This window comes from Panthera pardus, unplaced genomic scaffold (genome assembly GCF_024362965.1).
Source record: "Panthera pardus isolate Hobbes unplaced genomic scaffold, ASM2436296v1 HiC_scaffold_24, whole genome shotgun sequence".
Classification (NCBI taxonomy): domain Eukaryota; kingdom Metazoa; phylum Chordata; class Mammalia; order Carnivora; family Felidae; genus Panthera; species Panthera pardus.
In genome coordinates this window covers 4,321,543-4,335,686 of record NW_026526810.1, presented here as the reverse complement: position 1 = coordinate 4,335,686, position 14,144 = coordinate 4,321,543, and the positions used below count along the sequence as shown (strand labels likewise).

Genomic DNA, 14,144 nt, shown 5'->3' with positions numbered 1-14,144 from the left:
TTGTTAATCTCTAGAAACACCCTCACAGACACACTCAGAATGTTTGACCAAATGTCAGGGCACCTTGTGACTCTTGTCAAGTTGACACGTCAGATTAACCAGCACATGCAGCGTTTCCATTCCTGAGAAGGCCAGTCTTCCACAGCCTCTCCTGACTTGTTCTTTGTCAGCACAGCTGTTCTTGGCCCTTCTTTATAAATCAGTTGTCAGGTTCAACAAAAGCATGTTTGGGATTTTGACTCCATGCATCAGTTTAGGGGGAAATCAGCCCCTTTGTGAGAATCCTTCCAATCCATGAATATGGGATGACTTTCCATTTACTTAGGTATTTAAAAAAAAATGTCTTTCAGTACTTTCAAAAATGTCTCCATAAATGTTTTATAAGTTTCTGTTACGTATATTGCCAGGTGTTTTACAAATATATGTATGTATTTTTAACTTAAAAAAATGCTATTTTCTTGGGGGTGCTTGGGTGGCTCAACCGGTTTCTTAACTTTGGCTCTGACTTTGGCTCAGGTCACGATATCATGGTTTGTGAGTTTGACCCCTGCATCGGGCTGTCTGCCGTCAGCATGGATCCTGCTTCAGATCCTGTCTCCCTCTTTCTTTCTGCCCCTCTCCCACTCATGCTCACATTTCCCACCCCCCCCAAATAAACATTAAAAAAAAATCACACCTACATTTTAAGAATACACAAACATTAAAGCATGGATTAATTATAGTAGATAGCAGAGCAAAACCATTCGCTATAATTTGCATGTTAGGTAAATAGTAGCCCTTTGAGTAGAATGGGAACAATCAGTGATACTCATCAATACTATCACATAATATACACGTAAGAAAGTTCGTGGTCATACTGGTTTTATTGCTTAGCCATTTCATCGGTCTCATGTTCAATGCACAGAAATAAAACATAACGTGAAGAAAACTCTGTCCTCGTTATTAGTCACAATGAAGAGGGTTTGCTGTGTCCTGCAGGCCTGGAAGTATTATACAGTAGGGAGCCCTTGTGGGCTTACGGGGCTCAACGTACTGTTTTGATGCTGAGACACTTAAATAGAATCTCATCCATACTTCATGACTGAACTAGCTGTGGAAGCCTTGCATCTCACTAAATAGGAAAAGACCCTAACAAAGAAATACATCAATCAATCTGTCCAGATAGTCTATCTTTAGGCTTGGACTTTAGTGTAAGGTAGGAAAAGGGGCTCTTTCTTTCTTTTATTTTTTTTAACATTTTTTTAAATGTTTATTTTGAGAGAGAGAGGAGAGGGTGAGCGGGGGAGGGGCAGAGAGAGAAGGAGAGACAGAGAATCCCAAGCAGGCTCTGCATTCTTAAGCGCAGAGCCCAATGTGGGGCTCGAACCCATGAACTGTGACATCATGACCTGAGCCGAAACCAAGAGTAGGATGCTTCACCACTGAGCCACCCAGGCATCCCCAAAGGGGCCCTTTCCTGAGCACATGGACACAAGTATTACTGTGGCTTAGAGACTGCTGGATTCGTATTGTGTCTGGTATCATGAAAAGAAGTATTGAAACCACTGTCAGATTAAGAAAATTCCACGGCTCATCTTAGTACTTCAAACAATGGAGCAAGTGCCTCTTCTAGGCTGACCGTACGTGCTGAATTGACATTGGTACTTCGTTAGCAATTTCCAGGTACACCGTAAGGCAGTGTTAGCCACAGCCATCCCCGGTATGTATTATCTCTTAACTGGATGCTTGCACCTTTGACCATCTCCACCCGAGTCCCCCACCCCCAACCCTCCACCTCTGCTAACTACAAATCTGGTCTCTTTTTCTTATGAGTATGGTGTTTTTTTTGAGATTCCACATATGAGGAAGATCATGTTGTATTCGTCTTTCGCTGTCTGGCATATTTCACTTAGCATAACACCCTCAAGGTCCATCCATGTTGTTGCAAATGGCAGGATTTCCTTCCTTTTTATGCTGAATAATATTCCATTACATATATATATATACCCACTACATTTTCTTTATCTTTTCATCTGTCCATGGACACTTTGGTTGTTTCCATGTCTCGGCTGTCATAAATAATGCTGCAGTAAACGTAGGAAGGCAGGTATGTCTTCGGCATAGTGGTTTTGTTTCTAAAAGCAGATGATTAAATTGAACCCCCTGGTAGGTGTTAGGTAACAGATAATACATTTTTTTTTAATGTTTATTTTTGAGAGAAAGAGCACGTGTGAGCAGGGGAGAGGGGCAGAGAGAGAGACACACACAGAACTTGAAGCAGACTCCAGGCTCCAAGCTGTGTGCACAGAGCCCGACGTGAGGTTCGAACTCATAAACTATGAGATCATGACCTGAGCCGAAGTCGGATGCTCAACCGACTGAGCCACCCGGGAGCCTCACGTTTGCTTTTACGAAAGTCTGAGTATGCTCCCTGGTTTGTTTCAAGGGCAAGAACAGGTGAAAAACTGGGTCAGAGGGGCGCCTGTATGGCTCAGTCGGTTGAGCATCCGACTTTGGCTCAGGTCATGATCTCACGGTCCATGAGTTTGAGCCTCGTGTTGGGCTCTGAGCTGGGAGCCTGGAGCCTGCTTCGGATTCTGTGTCTCCCTCTCTCTCTGCCCCTCCCCAGCTCGTGCTCTCTCTCTCTCTCTCAAAAATAAACAAACATAAAAAAAAAAAAAAAAAAAAAAAAAGACACAGGGTCTCGGAGCATATGCTCTGGAGTAGGTCATTGGCCACTTTCATAGTGGGTGGCTCCAGCTCCACATGACACAGCAGTGCATGGGGCCCCTCAGCACGTGGTGACTTTTTAAAAAGATATTTCTTTATTTATTTTGAGAGAGAGAGAGCATGAGCAGGGGAGGGGCAGAGAGAGAGAGGGAGAGAGAGAATCCCAAGCACAGACCCCACTCGGGGCTTGGTCTCCTGAACTGTGAGATCACGACCTGAGCCAAAAGCAAGAGTCACACGCTTAACGGACTGAGCTGCCCAGGCGCCTCTGCCTCTAAATCGTTGTTAAATAGAAGCGATAGACATTCTGCATTATTCTTGACCTTAAAGTGTGTGCTTTCCATGCTGACCACTGAGAGTGGTGGCAGCTGTGGGGTTTCGTAGAATTTCTTTCCTGCAAAGGTTCCCTCTGTCCCTAGTTTGCTCATGTCAAATTTTATTTTAATGCCTTTTCTAGCTCTGTTGAGAGGGTCAGTCATACTGTTTATTAACCTTCCATCTGTTAAGGTGGTGAAATTGTGTTAGATTTTTCTGATATTAAACCAACTTTGCGTCTGTGCAACAAAAGGAGCTTGATTGTCATTGTGTTATCCTGTCATGCACGCCGCTTTGATGATAGTTATTTAGGGCTTTCTTTGGTTGTCTGAGTGACCAAGATTGCTTTGTCCTTTTCCTACTTTGTGATATCTTTGTCAGGCTTTGGTAAATGTTTTACTAGTAAGACACGTTTTCCTTATAAAGCAAGGTAGGGTAGGTTCCTTATTTGCTGTGTCTCTGGAACAGTTTGTATCAGATTAGAAATATTTGTTTCCTAAATGTTTAGTAGAACATGCTGAAACTCACCGGATCCTGATGTTTTCTGTGTGTAAAGAGTAAAAAAAAAAAACAAAAAAAACCCTATTGATGTTCAGTCCTTTGAACAGTGATAGGACTACATAGTCTTTGTTTCTTCTTGGGTTAGTTTTGATATGGGTCGTATTTCTGGGATTTTTTCCACTTCATCCAAGTTTTCAAATTATTGTCCTAACGTTGCTCACAGCATTCTCTTACTATCTTTTTAATCTTTGAATCGTGTAGACATGGTCCCCTTTTCATTCTTTTCTTTCTTTCTTTTTTTTGTGTTTTTCAGCCCAACATGGGGCTTGAACACATGACCCTGAGATCAAGATCTTAGCTGAGATCAAGAGTCAGACATGTAACCAACTGAGCCACCCCGACGCCCCAGTGTTTATTCTGTAACAATCTACTTTAGCTGCCTCCCGCAGGCTTTCCTCATCACCAGGCACTATCCTCCTGTCTGTCGAACTTCAAGCAGCTCCTGGTTGTGTTGTTTGTGGTTGAAATGATACCAGGATGTGAGCGAACTTGGAGCTTGGTCACCAGACACAAGACTGCTCTAGCCCTCAGGCCCAGAGATGACCGACCATTTAGGAAGACTGAGAGTGACAGCTTTCCTTATTACAGATGTCATGTATGCTATGCACATTACAGAGAAGAGAAAGGAAAAATAAAATTTCTGTAATCTCACTACTTAACGGTAACCACTAGAGTGTGTGTGAGTACATATCTGTGAATTTTCTTTTTTTGTAGAAGTAGGACCGTGTTACACGTGCTGCTTTGGAACAGTTTTCCACCTGGACGGAATGTTACAAACAACTTTATAGGTCAATAAGTTTGAAAGAACACGAATTTTAAGACCAGTTTTATGTTCGGGTTAGTGTTTTTTGAGAACTTCTCTGTCTGCCCCTGATAATCTCTTCACAGGTACTTGTCTTTCCTGTTTAGACCTAGCTCAGCGAAATATTGGGGTTCCCTCTGGGAAACAGACTGCATTTAAATCGATGCAGCTGAATTATGACCTTGGGTTATTTTATGAGTGACTGCAAAGAGGAAAATCGTGTTGTCGGTGCCCAGGGCAGTGAGGCAGTAACTTGGTCCATACTATTACACGTGCTGTTCTTTGATGACATTTTGGGACGCAGAGCCTGGCCGCATCAGCCCGGCAGGAAATGGAGAGAAGGCGGCCAGGGCTTCCTGACTTCTGTGCGTAGCCCTCTTTTTAGGCTCCTGGGCAACTGGGATGTTCAAGGCCATGAGATAAGACCTCCAGTGTTTAGGGCCAGATGGGGCGGGGGCGTGGAGGGAAACAAAGTCTGTGGAAATGCGTTCCCTGTTCTGTCCTTAAAAAGGCTAATTAGAAGAAATAAATGTTGGCTAACCGGAGTACAGAGAACCCTGGGGTTTTGGAATGGTTCCATGTTTCCAAAGGCGTTTGAACCCCGGCTGTGTGTGCTTTGAGCTTGGTTGGCCTGGCGTGCGGCTGTGGCTGATGTTCCGGGTCTTCGTGCATCCCCACTTTCCTACAGGAGACCCCTGTGACACCCGTTGGGCGTGTCCCCCGGTGGCGAGGCAGGTGCCAACCTTCCTCCCGGTTGTCTGTAGGTGGTAGTGGCGGCTGTGACACGTGGGGTGCAAAGGTGGGTGCTGGGAGCTGGGGAGACCCACTGCTCCTCCCGCCCAAGCTTGCGTGCCACGTCCCTCTGCTTCTTAGGTTTGGAAAAGATGTGGCCTGTGGGAATCCAGCCATGCATTCTACAAGTGCCCGCCTCCCACCCTCTTGTGAATAGAGCTTCCTGTGGGAATCTCATTAGAAAGCCATGAGCTTTCCGCTGGGATGCCAGGTGCTGTGCCTGGCATCTTGTCTTTGGAACAAAGGGCATTAGGTGGCTGTTTGCAGCAAGAGGCCCCTGGAGGCAAGGCTGGGAGCAGGAGAAAGCAGATTGACTTACTTGTGCTAGACTGAGCCTGGGGCTCAGAGTCCTGGACACCTTATGGAAGTTGCTAAGCACAGAGTAGTGACTTAAAAAAAATTTTTTTTTAATGTTTACTTATTTTTGAGAGAGAGAGAGAGTTGGGGAAAGGCAGAGAGAGGGAGGGAGACAGAATCTGAAGCAGGCCCCAGGCTCCTAGCTGTCAGCACAGAGCCCGTACGGGGCTTAAACTCATGGACCGTAAGATCATGGCCTGAGCTGAAGTCAGATGCTTAATGGACTGAACCACCCAGGTGCCCCAGAGCAGTGACTTCTTGAAGGTCGGGCTCAAATGGCCCTTCTGTTCCCTGCTTCCTTGTCTTCTGGAACGAAGGTTCTAGAGTGAGGAACGAAGCTGTTAGGAGCGTCAACATGTGGGCAGCTGTAGGGACGATGGGGTATGGTGAGCTTCTGAGGCCGGGAAGGAATCAGCGACCCACAGGTTCCCCTGAGGATGCCGGAGTAACCTACCTGGACCTCAGACAACAGCAGGGGGTCACCCCCCTACCTGTTTGGACGATGCTTTGCCAGCCCTCTTCTGTACAGGCTGAGCTCCTGTCTGAAAGACGGGCATGTCAGGGGACGTTTCTGTGTCTTTGAAGAGCAGTATTGGCCATCTGGGGGCAGTCCTCTGCTAAGGTATCATGCACCGTAAAAAGATTGGAGTTTTAGGTCTCTGAGCAGAGAACCTATACCAACAGGAATTTGCGTGGCGATGAAAATTTACCACTAAGTGAATGTGACTTGTCTCCTGCCTACACACATGTGCGCGCGCACACGCGCACACACACACACACACACACACACACACACACACACACACAGAGCTTATAGGGCTACAGAAGAATCAAGTGAAAAGAACAAAGGAAAAAAAAAACAACCCACTAAACAACCCAAAACCTAGCACAAACAATCTTAGCAGTGCTTTTGCAAAAGCTGGCCACGTTGTTTGGTTGCTCCTTACTGTGGTTGGTGTCCTGGATGAAAGCGGGAGCACGGTTGACATGCAGTGGTGGTCCTCGCCTCACCTCCCTGAGGTGTCCTGGACCGCTGTGCGGAGAGGTCGGCTGCTAGGGTGCTCACAGGTGCAGAGATGCAACACCCTGTGTGTTGAGGGCTCTTCTTCTTTAAAATGTTTATTTATTCTTGAGGGGGGGGCAGTGAGAGAGGGAGACACAGAGTCCGAAGCAGGCTCCAGGCCCTGAGCTGTCAGCATGGAGCCCCATGCGGGACTCGAACCCACAAACCCTGAGGTCATGACCTGAGCGGTAAGCCGGATGCTTCACTGGCTGAGCCACCCAGGTGCCCCAAGGGCTTTTTTCTGCTGACAGACAAAGCACTGGACACAGACAGGTTGGGACACGCCCTTCTCCTTCTCCGGGATGGTTACATGGTTACAACCCAGTGTCGTTGCACAGGATGTTTGGAGGTTTGAAAGGAATAAGCATGGGGTATGGAGCCCAAATGTGTCTTCACTTCTCAGGGAGCTGCCAGGGAGGGCGGGGAGCTCAGCTCTGAGACTCTCTCGGGTCTCTCTTCTTGATGAAGCAGGAGTGTTGTTAGCAGTTTGGCTGTTCTGGGGAAAAGAAAGAGGCTGAGAGAGTCCTTCTAGAAATCTCTGCACGTCCCCCACCTCTGTGTGTCCGGCTCGCGAGCCTGCTAATTCCATTCACTGTGAGTGAGGTTGGGTGAACCTGGCCTGTGCCCCGGGAGCTTGTGCTGAGACTGGGGCAGGGGTTGGGGAGCGACAGCCAGAAACCTGGGAACCGCTGGGAGGAGAGAACGGGGTGCTGTGGACAGCCAGGAGGGTTACCTCGCCAGGGCAGGAAGCTCTTTCCAGAGGAGGTGAAACTCATGGTGGGTTTGAAAGGAAGCACCCCAAGGCAGACTGAGGGGCGGGGAGGAGTGAGGGGGAGAGTTGACAGCATGTGTGATGTGTGCAGGTTTGAGCGAGTGGAGGGAGAGCCGGGGGAGCTGCAGCCGTGAGCCCGTCCCCCACCCCACGGGGCCCTCCGGGGGAGAACCCCAAATCTGCATGGCCTTGGGGAGGCAGGGAGATGAAACAGAGAGCCCTAGTGTCTGTGTCCACGGTCCCCTGGAGCTTCCTGAGTCACAGCGTCACCGGAGAGTCTGAAGCCAACCCCACGGCCCAGACTTGTGATGGGGCTCGCCTCCTTCTGGAGAGCTGGTGACCCCCCTGAGGGCGATCGCAGGCACCCAGGGTGACTGCTCCCCTCGGGAGGTGTGTGTAAACTCTGTTGTTTCCTTTCCCCCCTGTCCCACTGTGCTGTGGAGGAGCTGAGTAGTTGTGCAGAGTGTGGTGATTCATGGGGGGCCCCCTGCGCCCGCCCCGTCCTTCGAGCACATTTATTCTATAAGCACAGGGGTGTTCGCGGCTGCCTGGGGGCGTGGGCACAGACAGGGGCCTGGCGGACGACCCTGGGTGTGGTCTCGCGGCATCCCTGAGATGTATGTCCCCGGATCAGAAGGTGAGTCTCCGGCCTGTGTCCCCTACGTGAAGTCCGTGCCTCTGTGACTCCTCATGCTCTGCTCCTCCCAGATTCAGCAGGCCAGCGCCCAAGTCTGCTCCCCTTCCTAGGCACGGCCGCTTCGGTGGAGCCATTGGGAATCCAGTCCCTTCACTCGGGTCCCGTTCTTGGTCTTTGGAAGCTTTGAAAGCTCGGTCCCCAGTCCCTTGGTCCCCCTACATCGAACCTGCAGTGGATGTAGCCTGACTCTTGTGGGAGGGGACAGCCCTGGTAGGAGTCTTTACATCTGAGGTCCTCAGGCTGCATCTGTAGAGTGGGGGTGAGCATCTGGGCTCCGTGGATGTCAGTTGGGGGAGATTAGCCCCCACTCCCCAGCCCAAGGGAGGAGGGCGCATGTGGATGCTGGAAAAAAGCCACCCTGCACAGATTGGACACGGATGTGGCAACTTGTCTTTTCCGCCCACCAGTCTGCTGTGTAGGGTATCCTAGTGGCCAATATGAGTGTATCTTTGTGTTTTTTCTTTTTTTAAAAGTGTATTTTTTATTTGAGAGAGACGGTGGGGGTGAGGTAGAGAGAGAGAAGAGAGGGAGAATCCCAAGCAGGCTCTGTGCTGTCAGTACAGAGCCCAGTGTGGGGCTCAAAGTCGTGAACTGTGAGATCACAACCTGAGCTGAAATCAAGACTCAGATGCTTAACCAACTTAGCCACCCAGGAGCCCCTGCTTTTTTTTTTTTTTTTTTTCTTGAAAGTTTTTGTTAAATAATTTCAAGCCTAAAAAAAGTTGCAAAAACAAAAATAGTATACTCTTTTTTAAAACATTTTTTTGTTAATGTTTATTTTGGAGAGAGAGACAAAACTCAAGTGGGGGAGGGGCAGAGAGCAAGGGAAACAGGGAATCTGAAGCAGGCTCCAGGCTCTGAGCTGTCAGCACAGAGCCCAATGCGGGACTTGAAGTCTCTGTGAAATCATCACCTGAGCCAACGTTGGGTGCTCAACCGACTGAGCCACCCAGGTGCTCCCCAAAATAGTATACTCTTTACCCAAATTTTCCTGGTATAACGTTTCACCTCAGTCACCTTATGATGGCTCTGTGTGTGTGTACATACAGATTTTTTTTTTCCTGAACCATTTGAGGGTAAGTTACATATATCATGTTCCTTTCTGGCAAATACTTAAGTGTGTATTTCCTAAAAATAGGATGTTTGTTATCTTTTAGAAAATAGTTACCTGATGATGATGGTAATATTTATATTTGGGGTCATGTAACATTATGAAAAGAAATTCATTATTTTGTAAATTCTCCTAAATCCCCACTATTTTTACATGTATGATTTTTTGATGCCCATGATCAAACATGAGCAGAGGACATTGGTGGCTCTGACCTCACAGATTTTCCCTCCTCTCCTGAGTCTCTTTGGATGATGTCTTGAGTGGATTTAGGTTCCAGGCTTTCTTTCACTCCTGGTACTGTGGTTGGTGCCGGGGGTTTAAAGGTGAGTGAGCTCAGACATGGGTCTTGCCTACAAGGGGCCCCCAGCCTAAGCAAGAGCCAGACATGAATCAGATAATTGCATAAACCAGGGATTTGCAAACTATGGCCCATGGGCTAAATATGGCTGTCTGCCTGGTTTTGGTACAGCTCGTGAGCCAAGAATGATTTTTTATGATTGAAAAAGAATTAAAAGAAGCCTACCGTTTCATGACCTGTAAAAATTTGCAAATAAAATCTCAGTGTCCACAAATAAAGTTTTATTGGAACACAGCCATGCTCAAGCATGTTCCTATTATCCACAGTGGCTTTTGTTCCACAGGGGTGGAGTTGAGTAGTTGCCACAGAGAATGTAGGGCCCACAAAGTCGAAAATGTTTACTGTCTGGACTTCGACAGAAAAATTTTGTGGAGCCCTGGGGTAAACACCAGTAGCACTGCTAGGAAGGAGAAGTACAAGGAGAAAAGCAGCTCTGTACTAGGGTGTCTGCATGGGGAGCTAGGATCCTGAGCGAGGAGCTGAAGGAACGGAAGGAGTTACCTTCCAGATAGCATGTTCAAAGGTCCTGTGGTTGGGTGAGTGTGACCTATAGGGTAGAGACTGTGAGGGTCAGAATGGATGCAGGGTTCTGCCGAGGGCATTGACTGGTTCTTCTTTTTCTTTTAGGTAAAATCTATATCCAGCATGTTGGCATCCTGTGGAACGTTGGTCAGCTGCAGCCTGGGATGTGAAGGATCTGGAAGCCGTCTTGTCTGAGATGTTGAAACCAAAACAAACACTATGAAACTCTGGCACAGTTGTGTGTGTCGCACATCAGCTCAGAATATCACTGCAGGAGAGTCGCCTCTACTACCCTCTGGATGCCCCTTTAAAATGTCACCCTGTCTTCCTCAAGAGGGTTTTTGTCTTGCTATGGGGCAAGGGATAGAAACATTTTGACTTAAACAAAGTAACTTTAAGGCAACTGTTCACAAAAGTAAAGAGATCAGAAGTTAACAGGAACCTAAAAAAAAAAAAAAAAAGCCTAGAGGATATTCAGCTTCTAATTTCTGATATTCTGCTCTCCTGGATCTACAACATTCTAGACGTCTGACCCTTCAGTGGTCTTTTGGGTTTGGCCAAGTTCTGGCCTTTGGTGACAGCTATGTGAAAGTTCAAAGTTGAAATGTTTAGAGCCAGCCAGCCCTAGCAGAAATATACTGGTGTTTGTGGCTCCTTTTCTCTCCTTTTTCAAAAAACGGGTCCAGCAGAATTAGACATAGCTAGTTCACAAAGAATTTTGTGTATCAGGGAAAAGCCTATATGTATGTGCGTGTATGCATACATGTGTGTGCACACGCGTGTGCACATGTGAAATAACTTCTCCCTTTCTGGGAGGAAAAGACAGCACGAGGCAGCCTTTGGTTAGTAACATCCTCCGTGTGTTTCTCTGCCCTGTTCTACACTGTTGGGGCTTGGAAATGTAATTTTAGAAAATCACCGTGGTGATTCCGAGGGATGGGGATTTGGTTGCCTGAAAAAGGCACAGTGTCGGGGACCACGTTTGAAGTTGTTCTAGGCCAGGCTGGACCGGACACCCACCGGGACTCAGGAGGTGACAGCAGGAAGGCCCCTCCTGAAGGTGTGGATCAGGGGTTTTGGGGGGGGGGGCTGGCTCGTTTCAGAGCTGTGTGCCCAGACATGTGCTGGCTTCTGGAAACAGGGCCTTGGGCTGACCTCTCTGGTGGATGGAGACCTTCCGTTTTGCTCTTTTCCCGAGGTTGAGATTAGCTGCTTGAGCAGTGCCTTTGGGGCTCTGGGATTCTGTTCTCTCTGGAGAGGGGTTTTGCGTTTTTTATCCCCTCTCTTCTGGCATTCTGCAGGGTTCGTGCACTTTGCCTGCTTATGGCCTGTACCACCGCTGTGGGTGAAAACTCCGTAGCCGTTTCTGACTCGCCTGTTCTCAGGTTATTCAGTTTCCGGAGAAGGGCCGTCAGTGCTGCGGGGTCCATGGGTTCCCCAGTCCCTGGCTATCGGGACGGTGCGATGGCCTCTGCAGGAGAGAGGGGGGTGTCTGGGAAGACTGCTGGGGCAAGGGTGTGGTGCAGAGCCTGCCTGTACAACCAGCTGTGCCTCTGTTCCCTCTTTCGCACGTCCTTTGTTGACTTTCCTCCTGCTCTTCTCCGCCCTGTTTGTCCCTGGGGCGGGCCTGCTTTACCTCTCCCCCCACAGGGTACTCGAGGGCCAGAGCGGTGACTCAGTGGGACCGGCGCCTAGCAGCTGTGTGCCCTCTGAACCTTGGGACTGGAACCCTGTGCGGGGAAGCCGGATTCTTCCGCCTTACACAGAAACCCCGGTGCCGCCTTCCAGGTGCCTTCCGCCGGGCCTGGCAGGTGTGGCCGCCAGGAAAGACCTTCCCAATTCCAGAGCTGCAGCACTGCGGGCTCTTAAATAAAAAAAAATTAAAAAAAAAACAAACCAAAAAACGACCCTTTTGGCATGACCCATGCGTGCGTCGCTTTGGATGTTTTCTAAGCCGGAGGCCAGCGAGGTGCCTTCTGGTGATCAGGGGCGCGGGCACAAGGCCTGGAGGAGGGCAGAGGCGGGGGGCTAAGGGGGAGGCACCTGGTCCTGGTGGTTTAGGGAAAAGCTGAGAACGGGAATGGTGCTGGGGAGAGGCGGGCGTGCGGTGTTTGTGCACGTACGTGTAGGCACATCTGGTCATTTCCTGGGAGCTGCCGCGGGGATTTTGGAGAATCTTGGGGGTGTCTCCAGAGAAGAGAGTGTCAGAATGTGCTGGCTTGTTATTGCCTCCTACCTACCTGGCTTGGAGGGGCAGGAACGGGCCAAGTCCAGGCTGGGTCCGCCGGCCCGAGTGAGCGCCGGGAAGGAAAGCTGGCTATTTGCTTCTGTCCTCACGTGGTGTCCTTAGACGTTCTGGAGAAGCTGGGGGAGGGGGGGCGGTCTGCCCTGCTCTTCACGTCTCTTGCACTGCAGTCGTCTGGGGCGGTCCTTTCTCCCAGCAGGGCTGCAGGGAAGGTGCCGTGGTGGAGGGTCTCCTGTGGGGTAGGATCCTGTGGGCACCCAGGGAGGGGCCGGGCTGGGGGTGCAGAGAGGAGGCATGTTCCAGAGTCGGCAGGAGGCCCCCAGGGTTGGCCGATACCTCACCTAACCTTCTATTTTGGGGGATTCAGTTGGGGATCAACCCCCGCAATGCGCCCCCTTCTACACAAAGAAAACCCGCCCTTCCCGGTGTGCCGTCGGTACCTACAGAAAGCATGAAGGGAAAGGAGACTCATAATTATCAACCCCTTCCCTCTACCGCCCGTGTGTGCTGTCCTGGACGTAGTCATTATATGGCTGTTCTCACGTTGTGGCCGGGGCAGGTGGGGGGGCGGTATGCGGGAAAGTTTGGGGCATTGTTGCAAAATGACGTGTTGTAAGGAATTGGCACATCGTCCCTGAAAGTCTTGTCTCCCCTCCCTGCCCTGTTCAGTGGGATTCCTGTGTTTGGATACCATTTAAGTGCGATCAGGGGGAGAGGATCCAGAAGAGCAAGATCCGAGGGAATAGGGTGTGCCCATGCCCCAGACTTGCCGGTGAGACTGTGGCAACTGTGTCAGCAGAGTGGACATTGGTGGTGTCATTTCCTGAAGAGGGAAGGGGAGGGGGGGAGAGAAGGGGAGGGAAAGGAGTTGGAGAAAAGGGGAGGGCAGGGCAGGGGAGGGGACTCGGCACCGGGCAGTCCTCCCTGACAGAGCCGCCTGCAGCCCCCTCCCCCCTGCACACCTCTTCCCAGGGCCCCGGAACCATGAATTTGCAGGACCCAGTATTCCGTACATTTCTCCCCACTAATAGTTCCCTGGGTCTTCTGAGGGCTTGGGGTTAGGTCTTGTCTTAGGCAATTAGGTGGTTTCATCCTCTGAAACCGCCAGGGCCAGGGGTGAGCGAGCTCTGGGGCCTGGGGAGGTGTCTGCTGCAGCCCCCCCTCCCCCAGTGCAGACAAAGGGTCTCCCCCAGGAAGCCCCCCAGATGGCTCCTGCTGAGACAGGTGGGGGCCGGGGCTGACCTTGGGCCTGGTAGTGCTGGCATCTTGAAACGTTCTTGTGATTTTATGAGTGAATTCAAGAGTACTTGATGTGGACTCAAGGGCACACACACACAGTAGTGAAAACGGGGTCTATTTTGCATGATTTTTGGGAACCAGACAGACTCAGGTGGTTGTGAGCCGTACCCTATATTGCTACCCGAGTCTTTGGTCCACCAAGTAGCTGGCTGTGGGTCTCCTTGTAAAGTGTACTCAAAATGTGCAGAGGTGAAGGGCGCCTGGGTGGCTCAGTCGGTTAAGCATCAGACTCTTGGTTTCGGCTCAGGTCGTGATCTCACAGGTTCATGGGTTCGAGCCCCGCGTCTGGCTCTGTACTGACAGCGTGGAGCCTGCTTGGGACTCTCTCTCTCCTCTCTCTCTGCCCTCCCCCACTAGCGCGGTCTCCGTATCTCTCAAAATAAATAAACTTAAAAAAAATGTGCTGAGGTGAGACACTTTTCTGGGTGTGGTTGGTTGGCTTATCTGCAAGCTCGTCCTCCTGGGGATGGGTTTTCCAGGAGCTTTGCACACAGGACAGGAACACAGAGAGCTCTAGGGTGTTGGCAAAGCAGGGGGCCTG

The 14,144-nt window shown here is 49.9% G+C and overlaps 1 protein-coding gene across 1 annotated transcript in view; it reads left to right on the top strand.

Annotated features, from left to right (window-relative positions):
- FAM174B (family with sequence similarity 174 member B) overlaps positions 1 to 14,006 on the top strand; it is a 37,350-nt gene extending 23,344 nt beyond the window's left edge. The window contains exon 3 of the mRNA XM_019460008.2: positions 10,165 to 14,006. Coding sequence (XP_019315553.2) covers positions 10,165 to 10,168 — 4 coding nt within the window. The 3' untranslated portion in view covers positions 10,169 to 14,006. The remainder of the gene's footprint in view (positions 1 to 10,164) is intronic.
- The last annotated feature ends 138 nt before the right edge of the window (positions 14,007 to 14,144 follow it).